We start from the raw sequence: 19,007 nt of genomic DNA, 5'->3' as shown, positions 1-19,007 counted from the left end.
CAAAAAACACCAGCGTAATCTACAAAACCTCTCACTGAGATGCAAACTCTCAGTTAAACTCAGTCCCACAAACCCACATCCACAATATACGAGCATCTTAGAAACACAGCTGGGTAAATATTTCTGGTGAGACTGCACCCTACTTAGAACTTCTCACTTGACTATACCCAGATACCTCCAGGAGGTGCAGTGCAGTCAGCATAATGCTGGCTCTGCCAGGAGCTCAAACAACTCCCACAGCTGCTGTCTGTTCGGCTGTCTGTACCATGCCTCACAGGGACACAGGCTCCCTGGCAATAGCTGAGGACCCACACCTGATTTGCTACAAATGGGTATCAAAGTCCACTAGACCTAAACCAGGGTACAAGGACCTATCAAACAAGGACACAGCACAGAGGAGCTGCGGAAAAAGTAACTCTCCAGATTTGCCTGTCTTACCTCCTTGGAAGAGAACTTTTGGTTACAGAAGAAAATAAGACAACTCCTGGCTTTCTCTAGGGAGTTTGCTACAAGGAGTCATTAGAAATCTACCACAAGGCCAAGTCTAACTCTGATCAGAAATGCTCACCGGCTTGACATTGATGACCAGAGTGATACCATGCTCTAAGAGCATGTCCTGGGCAATTCTGGACACAGTCTTCTCAACAAGGACCAAATTGGGCTGGACATCAACTATCCGCTGTACGTAGTTCTTCAAGAATTCCCTTTCCTGCAGACAGGGACAAAGTACAGCAGTGAACTACTGCAAACCCATCTGGAAAATAAACCCGCTTTAATGCTCAATATTACTTATCTCTTCGTTTACATTCTGTCATTTCCTAAAAAACTGGGAAAACAGCTATCCAGAAAACACCATCAGTAATCCATTGTGAACATATTCCCACCCCCACAGCACAACACTAGTTTATCAGTAATATTTTATAAGCATTTCATGAAGAAAGGGTCTATGTATTTCAGTGCTTTCATGTTTAAGGCACATCCCTGCCCACAGGGGCAGGGCACCTGTTCCAAAGTGATATTTTCTAGTTCATCACTTCATTAGGTTGATGGTTGTTCCATTTTTTTCAAGCCTGACAATAAAAAACATGGGTGTGACCTAACCCTCACCTATGCTAACTTTTCAAACATTTCTTCACACACCTAAACCTTATCTAGCTCTAATACTGTATAAGGAACATACAGTTCAGAAGGTCTCAATAAAAACAAATGTTTTCTAAAATGCCGCATTGTGAGAATCAAAAGCTCACGTGTTCTCAGGACATGTAACTTGAGGACAAAAACCCTCAGTGCAAGGCTACAAGTGTGTTCTGTATTTACTGCAGCAGCTCTCTTAGCTAGTTTACTAGAAGAGGAAAGTTCTCTCTTTTCCATGCAATCTCACTCATTCAAGTCCACTGCAAAAAGCTGCAGTGATCATGATTTTGTTACGGTTATTTTAACCAAGAATAAAAGTATACTCTCACCTGAAGTACTATAGGCTCTATGCAGGTAAACTTTGTTTCTTCTCGATAGAGGTACTCAATTGAGCATTTTAGCAGCAGAATTCTGGGATTTTTTAAGCAAGAGTTCATCTAAAAAGACACAAAATTAGTTAAAACAAAAGTACAAATGTGTGAAGAAGAAGTACACAAGAAAAAGAGAGATTTCCTGTGATTGGTCCCTGCTATCCCATCTCCCTTCAACATGTCTCTGCTATCATCCCCTGCAGACCCAACTACACATTCTTCCCTCTTCTGAAGTCGTTACACCCAGTTGTTGGAATTCCACAGGTACTCTCCATAAGCAGGCAATGCTAGAGAGGACTTCCAGTCACTGCTAAGAGCCCCAAAGTCTTGATACACTTGATTCATGCAGTTCACTTCTATCTTGCCATCCTGCATTAAAGACCCATTTTACTAAAATATTCTAAGTCAGAACCACAAATGCCTTTTTCTGGCTAAAAGTTTGGGTAATTATTAGATGCATCATGTTGTGGTAGGGGTGGAAAGGATATTTTTCTACATATGCATGAGGAGATTTTCTCCTCCAAAATCTCTGGGCTAGAAAACAAAACAGATTGGAAAAGAAATGCTTTAAAAGCAATTTTTGTTTGGGGGCTCGAAGCAGAGGAAGCTCACAAACCTCCCAGGTGGTGAGAGACCTTCCTGACACAAAAAGCAAATCAAAGCACCCTTGTTTCCACCGCATGCACTACAGTAAGATTAATCAAGCTGCATTACCTTTTTGTGTGCAACATTCTTAGTGCAAACAAATCCATTCACCACCATGGAGTCAAATTTCTTTCCACCAGGAATCTAGCAAAGCAAAGAAAATTTTTAGAACTATCATACATTCCCACATCCCGTAGTGCAGTCAAGTTAACACATAGAATACCTATTGTAGGTCATGTACAAACTTCAGCTGCATCCTCAATTATCAGAGGAAAGATCAGATACACTTATGCTGGACACATAAGTCTTTCCCTTTAAAGCCTGGCAAATATGAAAACAAGTACTGAGTTTTAGGATTTCTACACCCCTCCCAAGAGATGCTTATTTGTTAAACCAGTATACACCAGCACAAGACAAGGGAACCTAATTTTGACAGATTATGAGAAACATAGACCTTTGCACATGCCATTTCTATTAACAACCAACAAATTGTAAGAAAAGGGAGGGAAAAAAAAAAAACCAAAATAAAGAAAGAAAACCAAAAAACCCTTTACCTACCAACTGAACACATCAAACAGCTGACTGGTGTGCCTGCAGTCACAGGCAATCCCAGGCGTAATAAACAGCATGAAACAGGTTTCTGAATAACATGTCTCAGAGGACATTCATATTACCAGCATGCGAAAATAGCAGACAGCTATAAAGAGCTTTCACCTCTGAACAACTGCTCTTTGAACTGGAGTTTCAGGAGAAGCAGGAACAAGTGGTGCTGCCTGAAGAGATGCCACTCTACCACCACAATCATAAGGTTCCCCTCAAATCTCATATGGCTTTCAAACAAGAGTACTGCTGAGGTGAATTTGGCCGAAGAAAACTAAGCCCAAATCTTCATTCCTTGGTCACACTACTCCTTGGATGTTACTTTCACATCAGACTCTCAGAAGGAAGTTTGCATGCCAGAACTCCAGACTTACAGCTCAACAGTGTCAACGCTGGGCCATCTGGCAGAACTGGATACACCACTGCATGACAATTAAGTTTTCTTCTTGAAGAAAGTCTTTGTACTTGGCCTGGGAGTTGAATCCTCCATAATGGCAACAGATTGCTGCACCATGTCCTGCAAGCTACTTATCCAGCACTTGGTATATCTCCAATTCAAGCCCAAAACAAGTAGAAACCCAAAATGAACCAAGTCATTACAGAGGTGTTACTCTTTGCTACCTTCTGCAGCCTACATCCTGGAAGGTCAGCCCCAGGGCAATAAAGCACTCTTCACAGCATACCAAATTCCCCCTGTGCAACTTTTTCTAGAACCCCACCTTATTCAAAGGCCAAGTCAGCCAATTACAGAACTGAACATGCTGGGGGCAGCGGAAAGGAAACTACTCTCTTCAAACAGGGGGTACTGCAAACAGTTACACCCTTTTGTTTCCCTACATCCACTGCTTGAAACTTACTTTTTTGATGTGGACAAACTGGCGGATATCCATGTCATCATCTCTCTTCTTGACATCTGGCCGTACCGTTTGAACTACCTGGCAGACCACGGGTACAATGATATCCCTCCAGGACAGTGACAGGGACTCATTGTATAGAAGCTGCTGAAGCAGTGCCATCATGTGGTTGTGATTAGCAGACCTATAAAAAAGGCATTTTTAAAATATATAAAAATACAGTACAGTGATTAGCTGAAGTCACATTTCAGAAGTAAATTTCTTAACGTTTACAATGCAGAAGTCCTCTAAAGGAACCATTGCCTACAATGTTCTACAGTAATCTCTGGTCCTGTACACAATGTATAAACATCACAAGATTAAAAAAAAACACCACAACCAAAATATACTGTAAAAATGCTGTGTTCCTAATGCAAATTAGTTCCTTATATTGCCTGCTGTAGCTCAAGTCCCAGTGAATGCTGGTGGAATAGAGGGGCTTCAGAAATTGTTCCTCAAAATAGTCAAATTCCATTTTCTACATGTTTCTTACAGCAGCCTTTCCATGGCTTGTTTCTCCCCATTCTCTTCTCTCAGCAGATCCAGATTGCTGTGGTGCCAGCCTAGGGGTGTGAATAAGAGTTCTTTGGACTTCTCCTCCACCCTCCTGTTGAATAATGACTCTGCAAGAAACAAACAAACCTTGTTAATGTAAAGTCACAGTTGAATGCTTTTGTCTTCCTGAAAGGCTGCCTTGAAAAGGAAAGAATTCACTAACACCTAAGTCTAGGCCTCCTGAAATACTGCATTTAAGGTAGATGTCATGGTCCACAGTTTGAGGAGGACTGACACTTTCAATCACAATATTGTGTAATAACTCCTTAGACGTGTTCTCTGTTTTACAGTACCAAAATTAGAGGTTATTTCAGCACAGTCCATGCTTTGAAAGAGTTACTAGGTTATTTCCTGCATGGTTATTATGATATTACAGAGGCAAATTATAAACTTCCACACTGACATAATGGTTGACCATATTATAAGTCATTTATACTAGCAGTGTATAAATGTTCATCAAGCAAGTATGCAAGCCTTCAGAGCTCAAGCTTAAAACTCCTCAGTGTCAAGTAAATCTTTACACAATATTAATCCAAGGGGGACTACTGAAGAAAACAACTCTTAAAAAACAATTAACTTCTTCCAGGTGTTTCACACACAAAATTAGCTGTATAGAAGATTAACAGAAGCTACATTGATTTCCCCCTTCCTCCTGCAAAAGCTCAGTTAAAAACTAAGCACCAGTTTAATCCAAGACTTTCTTTTTCAGGCTAGAAAAACACTGTAGTTTCTCCCTTATTTCCTCCTCTTATGAGCACACCAAAATCAATAGCATTACCCCAGAAGGAAAAAAAAAAAAAAAGCCCTCAAGTGCATGTGGCCACGAAACTGGAAAGCACACGGATTTAAAAACTCATAAATACATGCAATGGCTTTTCATTTCAGAATGCAATGGCTTTTCATTTCAGAAGTAGTGATGATGGTGGTGATGACAAGAAACCCAGAAAGATTTGAGAGAAGAAGCTTTAAGCTATTCTGCAGAAGCACTGCAGTTAATTGTATCACATCTTCATTTGCTTGCACAGGAAGTTGAAAATTAGTTACCCACATTTGTTGGTGGAGAAACTGTGAACAGACTTGCCACTTACACTCGTTTTTTAAAAAAGTAAAAGCTTTTCTTTGAGTCTTTTTGAATGCAGGAATCTGAGAAGTGAAAGAAATTTAACCTTGACAGTGCATTCAAAAAAGTCTAAGTACTGTTTATACATCAGTTTTGCCACAAATAACTTCAAATTTACTGTCAAGTAAATATTTTGAAAGGGTCAGTGCTCTATTAAAGAAGTATTAAGGAATTTCCATCATTATATTAAAAAACAAACAGCAGCAGCATTTGAAGTTTTTCCTTACCTTTAATAAAAGCGTCACTTATAGAGAACATCTGCTGCCCTCCGTTTTCAGGATTCAAGTACTCTGAAAGAAGAGAGAAGAGGGATATAGGTGGAGACAAAAAAAAAAAGAGACAGGTTACACTGGTGTGCCTATATAATTACAATGTACACGCCCACACCAGAAGAAGCAGCATTACTCATCTAAATGTTTAGTCACCAATTTAGCAACAGCTTGGTGAGTGGTTAAGACAAGAATATCCTCTCATTCTTGTTCTAACAAAAAATTCTACGATGACAAGAAAATAGTGCTTATTATTGTGAATAAACAAAACAAACAAAGTAGACATGAGCAAAGACTAAACTAAGAATGCACTTTTCCAACTGACACAGACCACCCTTTTCTAGACATGAATACAAACGTGTTAAGATGTGATCAGACATCATAGGAATGGCCTCCTCACTCAGGTCTAAAAATGCAGCTTCTTTTGGTTTCAAATGGTTTCTGAAGCTGCATTTGAATCATCTCAGACTGAAGGAGAGACCAGTTGTAAGGTTTATCTTACACAATGCAGGAAAAAGAAGACAGCCTGTCTTTCAAGAGCTGAAAGTCTCAAGTCTAGAACTGCTCAAAGTGTTTTGAGGAATCCATACTGACAGAGATGGACTCTCAGAAACAAAGCAAAGCAAAAGACAGATCAATTCACATGTAGGAAACATAGTTAAGAGCCTGGTGCTAATAATGCCAAGGTTTGGATTCAATCCTTGTATGGGCCACTCACTTAAAGAGTTGGATTTGATAGGTCCCTTCCAACTCAGAATATTCTGGGATAATACCTGTGAAATTGATGAAGCTCCATCTACTACCCTCATTTAGCTTGCTAGATCTTGACCATTCATGCTGACTGGGTACAAAAACCTTGTTTTCTACAGAAGCCATTTGCTTGTTGTGCCTTTAGCTGGCTCCTAACTCATACAAAAAGGGATTCTACAATGAGGAAACAAGAGCAGTAGCCCAACTGCCTGAAGCCCACAGCTAGCTCTTTTACCATCTTTCCTGACAATGCTCCAGACCCATCACAAACAGAACACAAAGCCAGACTGCTTTCGGACACCAACAGAAAACAACAGAAAGCTGACATGACATAAACAATCACAGGGCTCTGAGCAGCAGCACTCAGGAGACCCCTTTCGTGCACCATTTTAAATATCTGAGCTTGTTTGCAAATAGACACTCAACACAGGGTAAGTGTACCAAAGAGAAGTTACAAGCCTCCTTTGTAGATTCCTGCTAAGATTCCTTTCATCTCTTGCTTATTTTAAGAGTTCAGCATTACAATAATCTACTGCTTGATAAAAGCCAGCTCACCCTCAGCATTCATTCACCCACTGACTATCTAGGGAAAGTCATGTCATGCTCGACCTACACAAGAGCATGTATTCTAGCACCTCCATCCCTCTCCATCTTGCAACAGCCTCAGGGCATCAGCTCTTACTGTAACCACACTTAAATTAGGTCTGGCACAGCCACAGCACAAGTTACCCCCAGCTGAAACCTAACCTTAGTTATGCTCTGGACAAAGACACAGGTAGCACCTCCAAGCCACTTCCAGATTTGCAATGATCTAGGTTCTTTCGTCTAGATGATCTTTAAGGTCTCTTACGACCCAAACCACTCTACTATTCTTTTCAGTACAACTTCAGCTCCCATAACTTCACTTCTGATTGGTTCCCAGGGAAAGTTCCTGACCAGGTAAGATACCATACCTCTTCTTAGCCCACACAGATAACACACTCATGAGTGTGAGCCTGAGATGGTTTAGAGTGCCTAGCACGTACACTTCTAACCTCACATCATCCCTACATGCATCATGCTCCACAAAATGAGGAAGGAGGATGCGAAAACGTTCCTGTAGCTTGTTTTATAACCTGAAAACTCAGGCACCTTCTCAAAAGAAGAACCACAAAGGCTTCTGGCAACACCACACTAAGCCTTGGTAAGCAGTGCTAAAAAGGAACTGCATATGGTTACTCAAATCATCTTCTCTTTCCCTGTCCAAACTACTTGCAGGCATCAAAACTACACAAAATACCTGTTACCATGATCAAGGATATCTGTTTGGAATGAAGTTTATAAAACAAAAATTTTGCATATTGTTAACTGTATCTCTTCAAAAACAGCAACTAAGCCCCAGATATAAAATTTATCATGTAATCTTTCCCCCAATTTAAATGCAGAAAATAATCTTACTTTGTTTCCCTTTCTGATACATACTATGTCTTTAGGCAGATGATAGTATAAATGAGTCACTATTCTTAGCTAACTCGGAGTCACCCAAATTTCATGGAAACACACAAGACCTTAGTCAGCCTACAACACCACAAGCAGTTCTGCCATTAGAGTACATGCAAACCACTCTGTGCTAAAACACAGCTGGTGGATGCATCACCCACCCTCGGTTCAAAGCAGCTGACCTCTGTGACTCTGGGAAATTACATATCCCTTAAACATTTGAGAAATCCACCAACTGCTTAGATCAAAGCTGACCTGAACTTTTAGCACTTGATGTTTTCCATTGTCAGTCCTCCCCACAATGAAATCACTGAAATTACACAGCCCTAAGGAAACTAAATTACAAGTTTCAAGAGGAAGGTGGGATCTTCAGTTTCACTCCATTATTTCAAAGAAAGTCAAGTCACTGTCACCCAGTCTAAGGACAAGAGACAACTCCAACACAATCAAGCTAAATAAGAGTGTCCAGAACAGTCATAGGGAAGCTACTGATGCTGACAGTGGCAAACATCTCATGTCACTGATTAACTACAGAACTCTGTTCTTAAAATAACCACCCCTTTTACACAAATGCTTAACCATCCAGTTTTGGCTGTCTTATCATGATATTCTTGCATCTTAGATGGCATCTCTTCTTGAACATAGCCAGGATAATCAGAAAAACAAGGTGAAAATATTAATATTAATTTTATTATATAAAGCCTCTAACTTTATTATTTACAGAACTAAGTTTCCAAAGTCATGTATTTCACTACCCTAGGCACTGCAGCGTTCACTGCGGGGTTTTGTCCCTCCTTACTACCCACAAAGTCTCACTCTGTCTATTGCCAAGAAGTGTTTCTTGCTATTCAAGATACTGTCACTCATTTTAACTTGTTGCTCCCTGGTTAGGTCTTTTCTCTAGAGATTCTCACGCCAGGAATTATAAACACAAACAAAATAAAAGAGGTACACTAACTGCTCTGTATTTGCAGATACAGATTTTTTTAAAAAGTTGCAGGATACCTACCTACCTATCCATGGTAGTGGTTAAGGCATTTCCTCTATCCCAGTTCTGGGCCTATTACTGGTACTATCGCCTCAAGGAAAATCCATTCCCTTGGAAGAAATTGTTTTTCAGGAACATATACCAAATACCAGCAGAGATTCACCAAAGATATCAGAGTGCCGCCACCACACATAATTCAGAGGCAGAACTCTTTCCTTTTAGTCCCCTCACCATTTGCCTTTTCCGCTGAGCCTCTCTGAGCTCTCCACCATCAAAAATTTTCTCACAAGAGCTTTCTCACAAGAACTCACGAGAGTTCTGGCCCTGAGCAGCCTTGATTTGGTCAATAGTTTCCAAGAGAGAAAGGCTCTCTTACATTTCCCCTTCATAATGTACTGCTCCTTGTATAAGGAGACAAAGAGTGAAATACATCTGAACACCCTACAAATCCTTTAATGCTTGACAGAGGCAAACTGACTACTGCCTGCTTTACTGCCATCACACACTGGTAAAAATAAACCTGCTACAGCTGTAAATTTACTGGATACTGCAGCACACCTGGGTCTGTTTCAAGCTCACTTAATCCAGCACCCCTCCTTCCTAAAAGGAATTCATTGGTATATCTCCCTCTCCTCAGCTTTCATTCGCTGTAGATGCATTAGCTTCCCATTGGACTAGGGCATCAACAGGAAACAAAATGAAAGGAACTAATAATGAGCTGGTGTCAGTAATGCTCACAACCCATTCCCAACTCTGGATCATCTGACATTAACTCAAACTTTTTAAACTCTCGTGCTTCTCTCTTTGTGGGGGAATAAGCAATTAGATTTCCTTCCTTCTAGGCATGTTTTTAGCAAGTAACAAAAGATGACTACAGTAGGCATCAATAAATGTCCCCTCTAATTTGTCTCATTCTGCTCCCCATGTCTAGCACACTTGGAAAGTCAGCTGTGACCACTTCCTCCCTCACTGACTTCAGAGACCACTTCAGTTTCAGAATATGCAATCTGTATGCAAGCTTAAGCCTGCTGTTCCATTTTGATTCATAGCAACACAAGAGATCTGCAAGACTTTACAGAAGAATGAATTAATTAGGAGTACAAATTATTTAACACTGGATCATCTTTGAAAGTCAGAAACACTGAAAGGTGGGGTGAAACAATAATTAAGAAACTACTTAGAAGCCACCAAAGATACAAGTCTACAAAGCTGATGTAACCTTATGTAAGGAAGCAGAGCACAGACATCGACTACCACCCAACATGTAAAGCAACTAAAATATACTAGACCCAAGCCAGTGGCAAGCCCCAGTTTCAGAAAGCCCTTGAATCATTTAGAGAATGCAGTTGTCAACAGGCAGGCACATTATTTCTTCCATAAGGATGTTGCTCATAGTCTTTCAGTTTAGTACTTCTTTAGAGGAAAATCCTTTCAAAAGCAGTCTTCAACACCAAGTATTTGAATTCTTCCTACTTAAGTGGATGATCTCTTTTGAAGAAATGCTATGTATATGGATTAAGTTAGGCCTTACTGCTTATCAGTAAGATTCTTCTGTAAAATGTAAGCATATTAAGGTACAATTTTAAGTCAACACAGAACTCTTCCAAGTTAATCTTGTTCTTTTATTCTCTGGAGTTTTATTTCTTGCTTGCTTTTTTAAGTTCCATCTCCAACTGTAGAGTCAAGGATCAAACTGGTTTACGTGTGGATTATTTTTCCACCCCAGTTATCCAGAACACATATGTGGATACGTCTATTATGCATGGGCAAAAGACTTTGCTCCAATGGCAAAGAGAAAGTCACAGGGAAGTTACACACTCTGCAGAGAAGGCATTTCAACAGGTGTATTGAGCCTCCTCAGAGGTGAACACATTGAAACTGCAAGCAAGTGCCAGTTATATGTTATATTTTCCCCTCTGTAAGACAGCTATGTAAGCAGTGTCCAAATAAGTCAGTAATATTAGGGCCAGCTCTCCATCATGTGCAACTCCAGCTGGTGACTACCTCGTACCTTTTTGGTCGGCAGGGTGAGGGGGCACATGTGGGTACTTGGAGTGCTTCTTGATATGGAAGTTCACGTTGTCCAGCTCCACGTTGAGGCTGATGGAGGCGGCAGAATCACTGTCCATTGTGGACTGGAAGCTGCTGACTGAAGTGCGCTTGCTAGGGCTGGCGGAGTCTTTTAGTGTTGGGTGAGGGGGAAGATACAGGGAGGAGAAGGGTTCAAATGGGTATTATGAGGGTACCAGAGAGGAGAAAAATTGTCTTTAATACATAAAGACTAGTGTGCAATAATACAGGAATACAGTATGTTCACAGTTCTAATCTTCTCTTCATGTGGGCATGCTGACATACCAGATATTCTTTAGTGCACTACTATAGGGCCCAAATCAAGCAGAAGTCTGCCTGAGAAACAGAAGGCAGCAACTTACATGCTTCTCCTTCATTAGAAATATGAAGCTTTACCAGTTCCACTAAATTCAAAATACTGTATCCATTGTGAGAGAGTGGAAGACTAGACAGGCTATAGCTTTCTTAGATCCTTATGGCCCCAAGCGCACACACAGAAACACACACAAATAAAGCAAGACATGGTTAAACTGCTAAGTCCTGAAGGACTGGGGACAATGGGAGAAGGCAGAGAGAGAACAAGACCCAGGTGAAACTTACTGGCTGAGTTGTCTTCCCCTTCATCAGCAATCTGCTCTGTGTCACTGTCATCAAACTTGATGTCTTTGAACCAGGATGGCTCGGAGTGGCCCTCTACAGAGTTCACAGAGTCACTGTCTGGAGATGGGGTTTCTGAGAACTCTGTGCTCTGGAAGAGAAGGAAGGAAAAAAAGTTATTAAAGTGCCGCTCTGCTGAAATATTAAGCAGCCTACCACAAATGCAGGTCAGGCATTTTAAGAATCAGAGGATAGTCTCAGTGGGCTGAGCCAAGTTAGTCATAGTTACCCCCTTTGGTATAGTTACCCCCTTTGGTATAAAGTAGGAACTCTTTGGGACAAGAAACAAGTACTTGTTCACAATTTCCAGATGCTTAGTCTCCGCCTACACCTTGCTTCTAAACAAATTGTGACTAAATGGCACTAAAGGACAAGTTTATTATACTGCACATTTTCTATCATCACATCCAGTTAAGCAGTTTTGAAAGCCTGCTGTCTCCAGCCAAGGTGGGTGACAGCCTTATCCTTTGTGCTGGTTAGAAACCAACACAAACAGCTTTTGGTGGAGCCTAATCCTAAGTTACTAGAGCAATTCTTTAACTGACCAAGGTAGCCCCAAGAGTTTCAATCCAAGATGGGTTCTAGCTGGGCCTACCGTGTCAAAGCAAAGACTGGCCAGATTGCCAGAGAACCTAGAGACCACCTAAGTAATTTCCATCAGCCTTCCTGATACCTCTAGGCACCTCAAAACAAAATTATCATTATCATGCCTCTGGCTGCATTGAGTGCAGCAAGCAACTGAGTCAACAACACCACTTCTCCAGACTCTTATCCAAAAGAATTGAGATCAGACAGTGCTTCCAGCTGATGAGAGCAAGAATTGACTTTAAACATACAACATAAGCACCTTACAAATAGGGATGCATAACGACTTGCTAGTTAAGGACAAGATTTTACCAGGACACTGAGACACCAGGACAGCTAAGCCATTCTTTCATTTTAAGAAGCTGAAGAACATGAAAGGCTCTTAACTGAATGCTTTCACTTAAGAGAAGCTACAGAGATATCTTGTTCAAACTAAAAAACCTAATACATTCTCTCAGGCCAGACTACTCTTATCCCTCAGCAAGTTTGATTCCAGTGAAGTACAGTAGGACAGAATCTCTGGTCCTGTTCAGGAGGCATGAAAAAGACCCCATCCCAAACTTGGATCATATGGCTAAGGTACTGAATTCCTTATTACTGCATCATTGGAGATCAGAAGAAGGTTACCAGTACAATATATCTACAATATATCCATTTGGAATTTTTTTAAAGGAATTTGAAAACAGAAGATCACCATCGTGTCTCCATCACCAGCATGTGCACGCAGATTCTAAATTCTGCACATGACAATACCTGCCACAAGCACAGACTGTGTTATCTTGAGGCCTGGCACTGAAGACTCTTTCCTTCACTTTAGGCAGCCCCACATGTAACAACTCATTCTCCAGAGAGGACAGCCCCAAAGCTTTCTGGGCAAATGAAACTTCCTCAGGCTTCAGCTCACTAAGGAAAAAGGCTTGGTTTGCTATTTTATGTACAGGAGACTTGATTTAGAAAACATACTACAACTGCTGAGAACAGGGTTAGAAAAGATTCTAGTCAACAGCCAAATCCAAGAAGAACCTTGTCTTTCAGCTTTCCCACTCCTTTTACCTGCAGAGGTCTGTAGAGAGCATATTCATCTCTGAAGAGCTGATCATGATGACTGACACATTCCAGCCAACGCCCATCAACCAATGCCTGTCCTATTGCAATGGCCTGGACCCTGGAAGTAAAGAACAGAGATGGTTTTCTATGTTTTGCTCTAAACACATATGGTTTATGATACAAGCACACTACAAAAGGGAAGAGTCATTTGCTATGCACTATTTGACCTGTCAGTATTCCATTCCCATGTTTACACAGACACTATTCATAATACTGTGGTGAGGCAGTACTAACTGCACTAATTCATGCACGGAACTAAACAAAGAGACTGCCAGTACTCTAAACTCAGCTGAGGCACCCAGCATCTGATTAAGACATGTTGTTTGTGCTCCTCCAATATTGTTAACTTTAGTTACATATACTGATCATCTCTGAGGGAGAACTGTTGCTCTACACTTAAGAACCATCTCAGTTTTATCCCATTTTCACATAATTAAATACACAGGATTGTTTATATTCACCTACATGGTTAAAAGACTGCCAGCTCCACTGAAAAGATAGCTATGAAACACTATGAGTGATCCCTGATCTCAGAGGCAAAGTTGCTCTTTGGAGTACTAGTACAATTTTAGACAATTTTGTAATACATGCACTGTTCTCCAAGTGAGCGGTACTTGTCCCATAAGCTACCTCCCACACTGGTTTCCAAACCAGACAGCCTCCTGTGCCCTGTTGTTTTGGGGCACATGGAGTCAGAATGCAACCTGCTCTGGTAGGCAGTAAAGAGGAGATTTGAATTTTCTCTCTCATCTCCCTGCAAGGGCCTATCTCTGCAGTCCAAGGTACCCTATATCAGCTCAAACTCACAACCTCCTCTCACACAGACAAAGGACACCTGTTGTCATAAAGCACCAGGGTTACCTTGTGGTTATGTGCCCATTTCTCATGAGCCAGTTGACCAGCTCTTTTCCCACAATGCAGTTGGGATGTGTCCGCAGCCAGTAGCGATGGTCTTGAAATTCCATACCACTGTTATGATGGCAGATTTTCTTCCACAGATCTTTCAGCTGGACTGAGTCCTGGACAGGGAGATGTGCAAGTTAATTAACAGCCTAATATCAGTACTGGTTCCAAGGGCATCAACACAGGCCTTCACAACAGCTTCTAGACCAAAAACCCTCCATAAACAGGCACAGAATCCAAGTCATTCGGCATAACCTATGCAAAGGTACAAACAGAAAGAGCAAACAGATATAAAATCAGGTCTTTATTTCCTTCCATTTATATCCAGTTGAGAACAATTTAAAAAATAAGTGGGTACCCTTAGCGATAAGGGAGTTTTAATGAGGCAATATTTTGTACTGCCTGCAAAATATTTATGTCCTCACTGCTGTCCTCTGGCACCCTATTCTTAAAATCAGGAAGTGTAAGAAAACATAGAGGACATCATCCTTGGCAAAGTTTTTCTATATTAATTGTGCTCAACCCAGGCATTGTGAACATATTAGTCCAATATCAAGACCAGATATAAAGCAAGTACACAGCAACATCCACTGCTGGGATACTATCTCTTATTGAAGATCTGGCTTTGTATTGTCCACTATGAAGCTTTTTTAGGCACTGTTAGCTTTGGCCACTAAGAAAAAAAAACTATGTATTCCTCCCATTTCAATTAATGATTTTTGAATATGTGAATCTCTTCTCACCACTAAGAACACTTCAGTCGATACCTAGAACTTCTTCTGAAACCTGTTAAACATGCGTGCCAACTCTTCTGTAGGCTGGGCTCCATCCAAACTGAGCTGTCTCCCTCTGCCTAGACACTTTTGCCTCCCCATGTGTCCTCACTTAGCCCAGCACAAGCCATTATTGCAGGTGCAAACTGGGATTTGGGATCATTTTGACCAAACAGGACACCACCCCAAGGTTTGGAGAAGATACACTGTAGCTCACTTTCTCAAATACCTCATTTGTTCTATTTTTGTGTAACAGAACTTTAATTAAATTTTAACTGGTTTCAGCTTTCCAGTTAACTGTCAGACCCACATTACTGCACTTCCTAAAGGGTACCCTGAGGCCCAGGAGTTATGCTCCACTGAACTGGCTTCCTGCTTTCAGTTCCAGCAGTGGCTGTCCTGGGTATTACCCTAAAACCAATGCCAGCAGCTCCCCTTCCATAACAAATATGGAGTCAAACGGATCAGTACCAGAATATGGTAAGATCACACAATTTGATGCAACTGGAGTCTCCACAGTTCAGTTGTCTTGAACTGCTGAGTACTGTAAACTGAAGAAATTGGCAGAACAAAGCAAATCCTACCAACTCAAGGATCTTTACCTCTAGTTCACTGAAGTATGTACTCCCCTATCTTTATTTCATGAACAAAGTTCATTAGTCTTCTGAACAGACTAGGTTAAGCTTTAAATTAACTCCTGACATAGGGTCAACTCCACACAGTAAAGGTATTAAACAAACAGTAGGAATCCTTCATTAACTGACACTGTCTTCTGCTCTTACATGAACAAAATAGTACCAGTCCTCTTCTTCCTCAAGAAAATGGACAAAAAAATTAAACAATGTGAAGCCAAAGAGCACCTTTGGCTGTTCACGACTTGAACATCTTGCTTCAAGTTGCATTCATAGAGGTTTGAATTTCCTTTTTCCTGCATTAACATACATGCATGAAGCAGGGTGGTATAAAGACATGCCTTAAACATGTTTCTCCCCCAGGTGGTTATCCATTTACAGAGCAACTCTGAAAGGAGTTTTGCAACTAAACGGGAGTTAAGTGTTTCTACACCCTCAGGCACACTCAAATGCATACTGCTGACAGCAGGCAGAACCTGGTAACACAAATGAGCCTGATTTTAAAGTGGCAATGAGATGCAATCTTGAGTCTTTTAATGTGTGAAAAACATTGCCTTCCCTTCTCTGCAACTTCTTTAGAAATCCAATCTCCGTTGCAACCACTTCTCTTTCTTTCCCTGAAAGAAACACTTTTTTACTGTTTATAAATTTATACAGTAACTGCAACCTACAACATTGCCTCTGGGGGGAAGCAATTATAGGATTATGCAGAACACTGTTGCATATTGACTTTTCTTTTAAAAAGTGCATCATTACAACCTTCTACAAAATATTTTACTTATTTTGCAAACAAAGGGAGGGGCCAAGTTGTGCTTTGGCTCAATAAGCTAAAAAGGTCTTAATTTATTCATCATGGTGTAACTATTTCAAAGCAGCCATTTAAGGCTCCTGATTACATGGCCTATGAAAGAGAAAACCTCAACTTGAAGAAATACAAAAACAGGATTACAGCTGCAACCATGACAGGTTTAACATAGAGCCACCATACACCAACTCCACACTTAGCAAGACTAAAACTGTAAACATTTGTATGCAAAACCCCATGAAACTATGATTTATTTCAGGAAGATAGTTATGTCCAAAGCAGCATCAATAGTCTCGATCTCTGCTCCCCCTGGAGGAGAGGTCCAGGTAAGAGTGCTTAGAAAAGAGCTTTAAAAGGCAGCAAAGTACTCCTGCTGTGTGACACAAGGAAGGCGAACCTCACAGTCGTCACTGAGCAAGGCAAAGAGAAGCAGGAAAAGTACCAGAAGGATTTTGCGCTCATCCTCGCTGGTCTCTGCCTTCATATGAGTGCGAGTGGCCTGGGGGCTGACAGAAGTCTCGTAGGCAGGCACCATGGGAGACCCTGACCGGTCCAGAGACAGGTTAGTGATGCTGGCTGACCTGCAGGGGAACAGAAAACACTGAAGTGTAAGTATTCACAATGTGGTGCTTCACCAGGACAGGCCTTTATCTTACAGCATACTAAAAACCAGCTCAAGTCTGGGACACTGTTTACTCTTGTCAGTACAGAATGCTATGCTTCCTCTCTTGTCAAAACAGAAGAAAGGCTCCCTAGGAAGCAAGTGTATTGCTTTGGACCTGCTAAGGTAAGCATAAACTTCTATAAAGATCCTGTATGAAGCAGTTGGAACTAAGTTTAGGCACACCAATTCATACATGTCTGTATTTAAATAAACTGGGGAAAGGATGGGATGCTGGGTAATTAGAAGCTCCAGAATTTTGGAGACAAATGTCAGTAAGGGCAGCCAACATCCAGATCCCTGTAACAGAGCACGGTGATTTCCTCCTCTCCTTATCCCATTTAAAATTCCTTGTCCTCAGCTCTCAAATACATGGCTGAAAGCTTGCAGAGTCTGAAGTTTGAGCACTTGTTGCCCAGAGTGGCTAAACCATTTTGTGAAGCTGGCAATCCTCCTCGTACTGTGCTATGGAGCATCCCCCTTATCTCAGCCCAGCTGTTAGGAAATCTTGGCTATGCACTCCAGCACAAATACACCATTTTGCAACTATCATTGCGAAGTTACAAATGCAAATACAAGTTCCAGATACCTTCTGCTCCATTAACCCACAACTAGACCTGAGACTGAATAACCAGAGTTCAACTTCTCATCACGCAGCAGCAATTGCAGTGTCAACTATCAGTGCTAACAGCACTCTAACAAGTGAGGATGGGAAACATTTCTGCATATGTCAACATGGAAACTCAAAATGCCAGTGCTGAACTGACTGAAGAGGTTTGCACTAATCTCATGAAAACTCAAAATGCCAGCCTCTAGCCTTTGGAATGAAACTCAGATAACTTCAGAGAGCTTGCTAACTGGCTAACAGACATACTATAATTATTCTCAAAAATTCTCCATGGATGATGTGGCTGAGCCCAGGCATGAAAAAGCAATGCCACCCTATTTCAGTTTTTATACCACAGCTTAACAGAAAGCATCCTAATGCACAAGATGAGGCTAACATGGAAGTCCATAATTAAGCAGTTGTTTTGCAACAGCTGCTGTAACTGTACCACATACCTATAAGCAGCAGGGATTTTTTTTTTTTTTAATGTAAGCAAGTTAAAACAGTGAGATTGTACATCTGTATCTTTATCATCAACAATTATATCTGGGCCTTTATTACATATATCTTTTTGAAAAACAGAGGAGGAGATTTTGCAATGAAAATGCTTATCCTTTAAAAGGATCTGCAAGGGAGCAGTTTGAACCATGCTTGCAACATTTGACTGTTCTGCTGGGGTATTCCTCCCTCATAAAAACAAGACTGAGAACAAATAACACATGTCCCACTCACAAGGAAAACAAATAGCAACATGTAACTTCTGTTACCTGCATGTAAATGCACTCAAGCTGCATCTTTTCTGCTACGTCTCCTCTAAAAAGAGGAATAATCAAGCTTCTGTCAAAGAAATGGCTACAGCTGCTTTGAGAAGATCTAAAGGCTAATATCACTTAACCCAAAACCAACAGCTTGTTTTCCAAAGGTTCAGAATTTTTAACAGAGATATATTATACCTCATCATTACATGTGTCCAAACAAACAAGTACTTTTGGTGAGGCCATGAACAGCCAGAAAGTTAAAATTTAACTTGAATAAGCAATCTGGGCCTGCCAGATCAAGATTAGAACCATCCTACTACTGCATGTTAGAGCAAACAGCAAAAGCCTTTTAAAAGAGATGTATATTCAAACAGGAAGCAGGAGACCATCCTCAAGGTTTCAGACATTTCTTGACATCACAGCAGTTATTTAGCATTGAGCTTCTAATTCTGGACTCCCTGCCACGTTTGCCCAGAATTGATTTTTTTGTACTCATTTATTCACCAGTATTTTACTCCCCCAGGTGAGATCTTTGGGTCTCAGATGTACAGCCAATGGGCACCTCCTCCTAACCATGTCCATCACCCAGAAGATAAAGGCTCCAAGCAGTTCACTCTCCAAAAGGCACACCCAGCATTCCTCTCA

At 41.0% G+C, this 19,007-nt stretch overlaps 1 protein-coding gene across 3 annotated transcripts in view; it reads right to left on the bottom strand.

Annotated features, from left to right (window-relative positions):
* The window catches only part of PIKFYVE (phosphoinositide kinase, FYVE-type zinc finger containing), a 61,965-nt gene that overhangs the window by 25,951 nt on the left and 17,007 nt on the right, over positions 1 to 19,007 (bottom strand). For 2 of the 3 annotated variants that reach the window (XM_066322699.1, XM_066322700.1), the window contains 11 exons: positions 16,779 to 16,917; positions 14,085 to 14,242; positions 13,170 to 13,281; positions 11,475 to 11,622; positions 10,816 to 10,983; positions 5,546 to 5,608; positions 4,137 to 4,266; positions 3,608 to 3,788; positions 2,220 to 2,294; positions 1,464 to 1,571; positions 569 to 709 (listed from right to left, as the gene is read on the bottom strand). In XM_066322699.1, coding sequence (XP_066178796.1) covers positions 569 to 709; positions 1,464 to 1,571; positions 2,220 to 2,294; positions 3,608 to 3,788; positions 4,137 to 4,266; positions 5,546 to 5,608; positions 10,816 to 10,983; positions 11,475 to 11,622; positions 13,170 to 13,281; positions 14,085 to 14,242; positions 16,779 to 16,917 — 1,423 coding nt within the window. Of the gene's footprint in view, positions 1 to 568; positions 710 to 1,463; positions 1,572 to 2,219; positions 2,295 to 3,607; positions 3,789 to 4,136; positions 4,267 to 5,545; positions 5,609 to 10,804; positions 10,984 to 11,474; positions 11,623 to 13,169; positions 13,282 to 14,084; positions 14,243 to 16,778; positions 16,918 to 19,007 lie in introns of those variants that run through there. The other variant, XM_066322701.1, reaches the window with a different exon arrangement.

This window comes from Sylvia atricapilla, chromosome 7, assembly GCF_009819655.1.
Source record: "Sylvia atricapilla isolate bSylAtr1 chromosome 7, bSylAtr1.pri, whole genome shotgun sequence".
Taxonomy (NCBI): domain Eukaryota; kingdom Metazoa; phylum Chordata; class Aves; order Passeriformes; family Sylviidae; genus Sylvia; species Sylvia atricapilla.
This window is presented reverse-complemented; position numbering and strand designations above follow the sequence as displayed.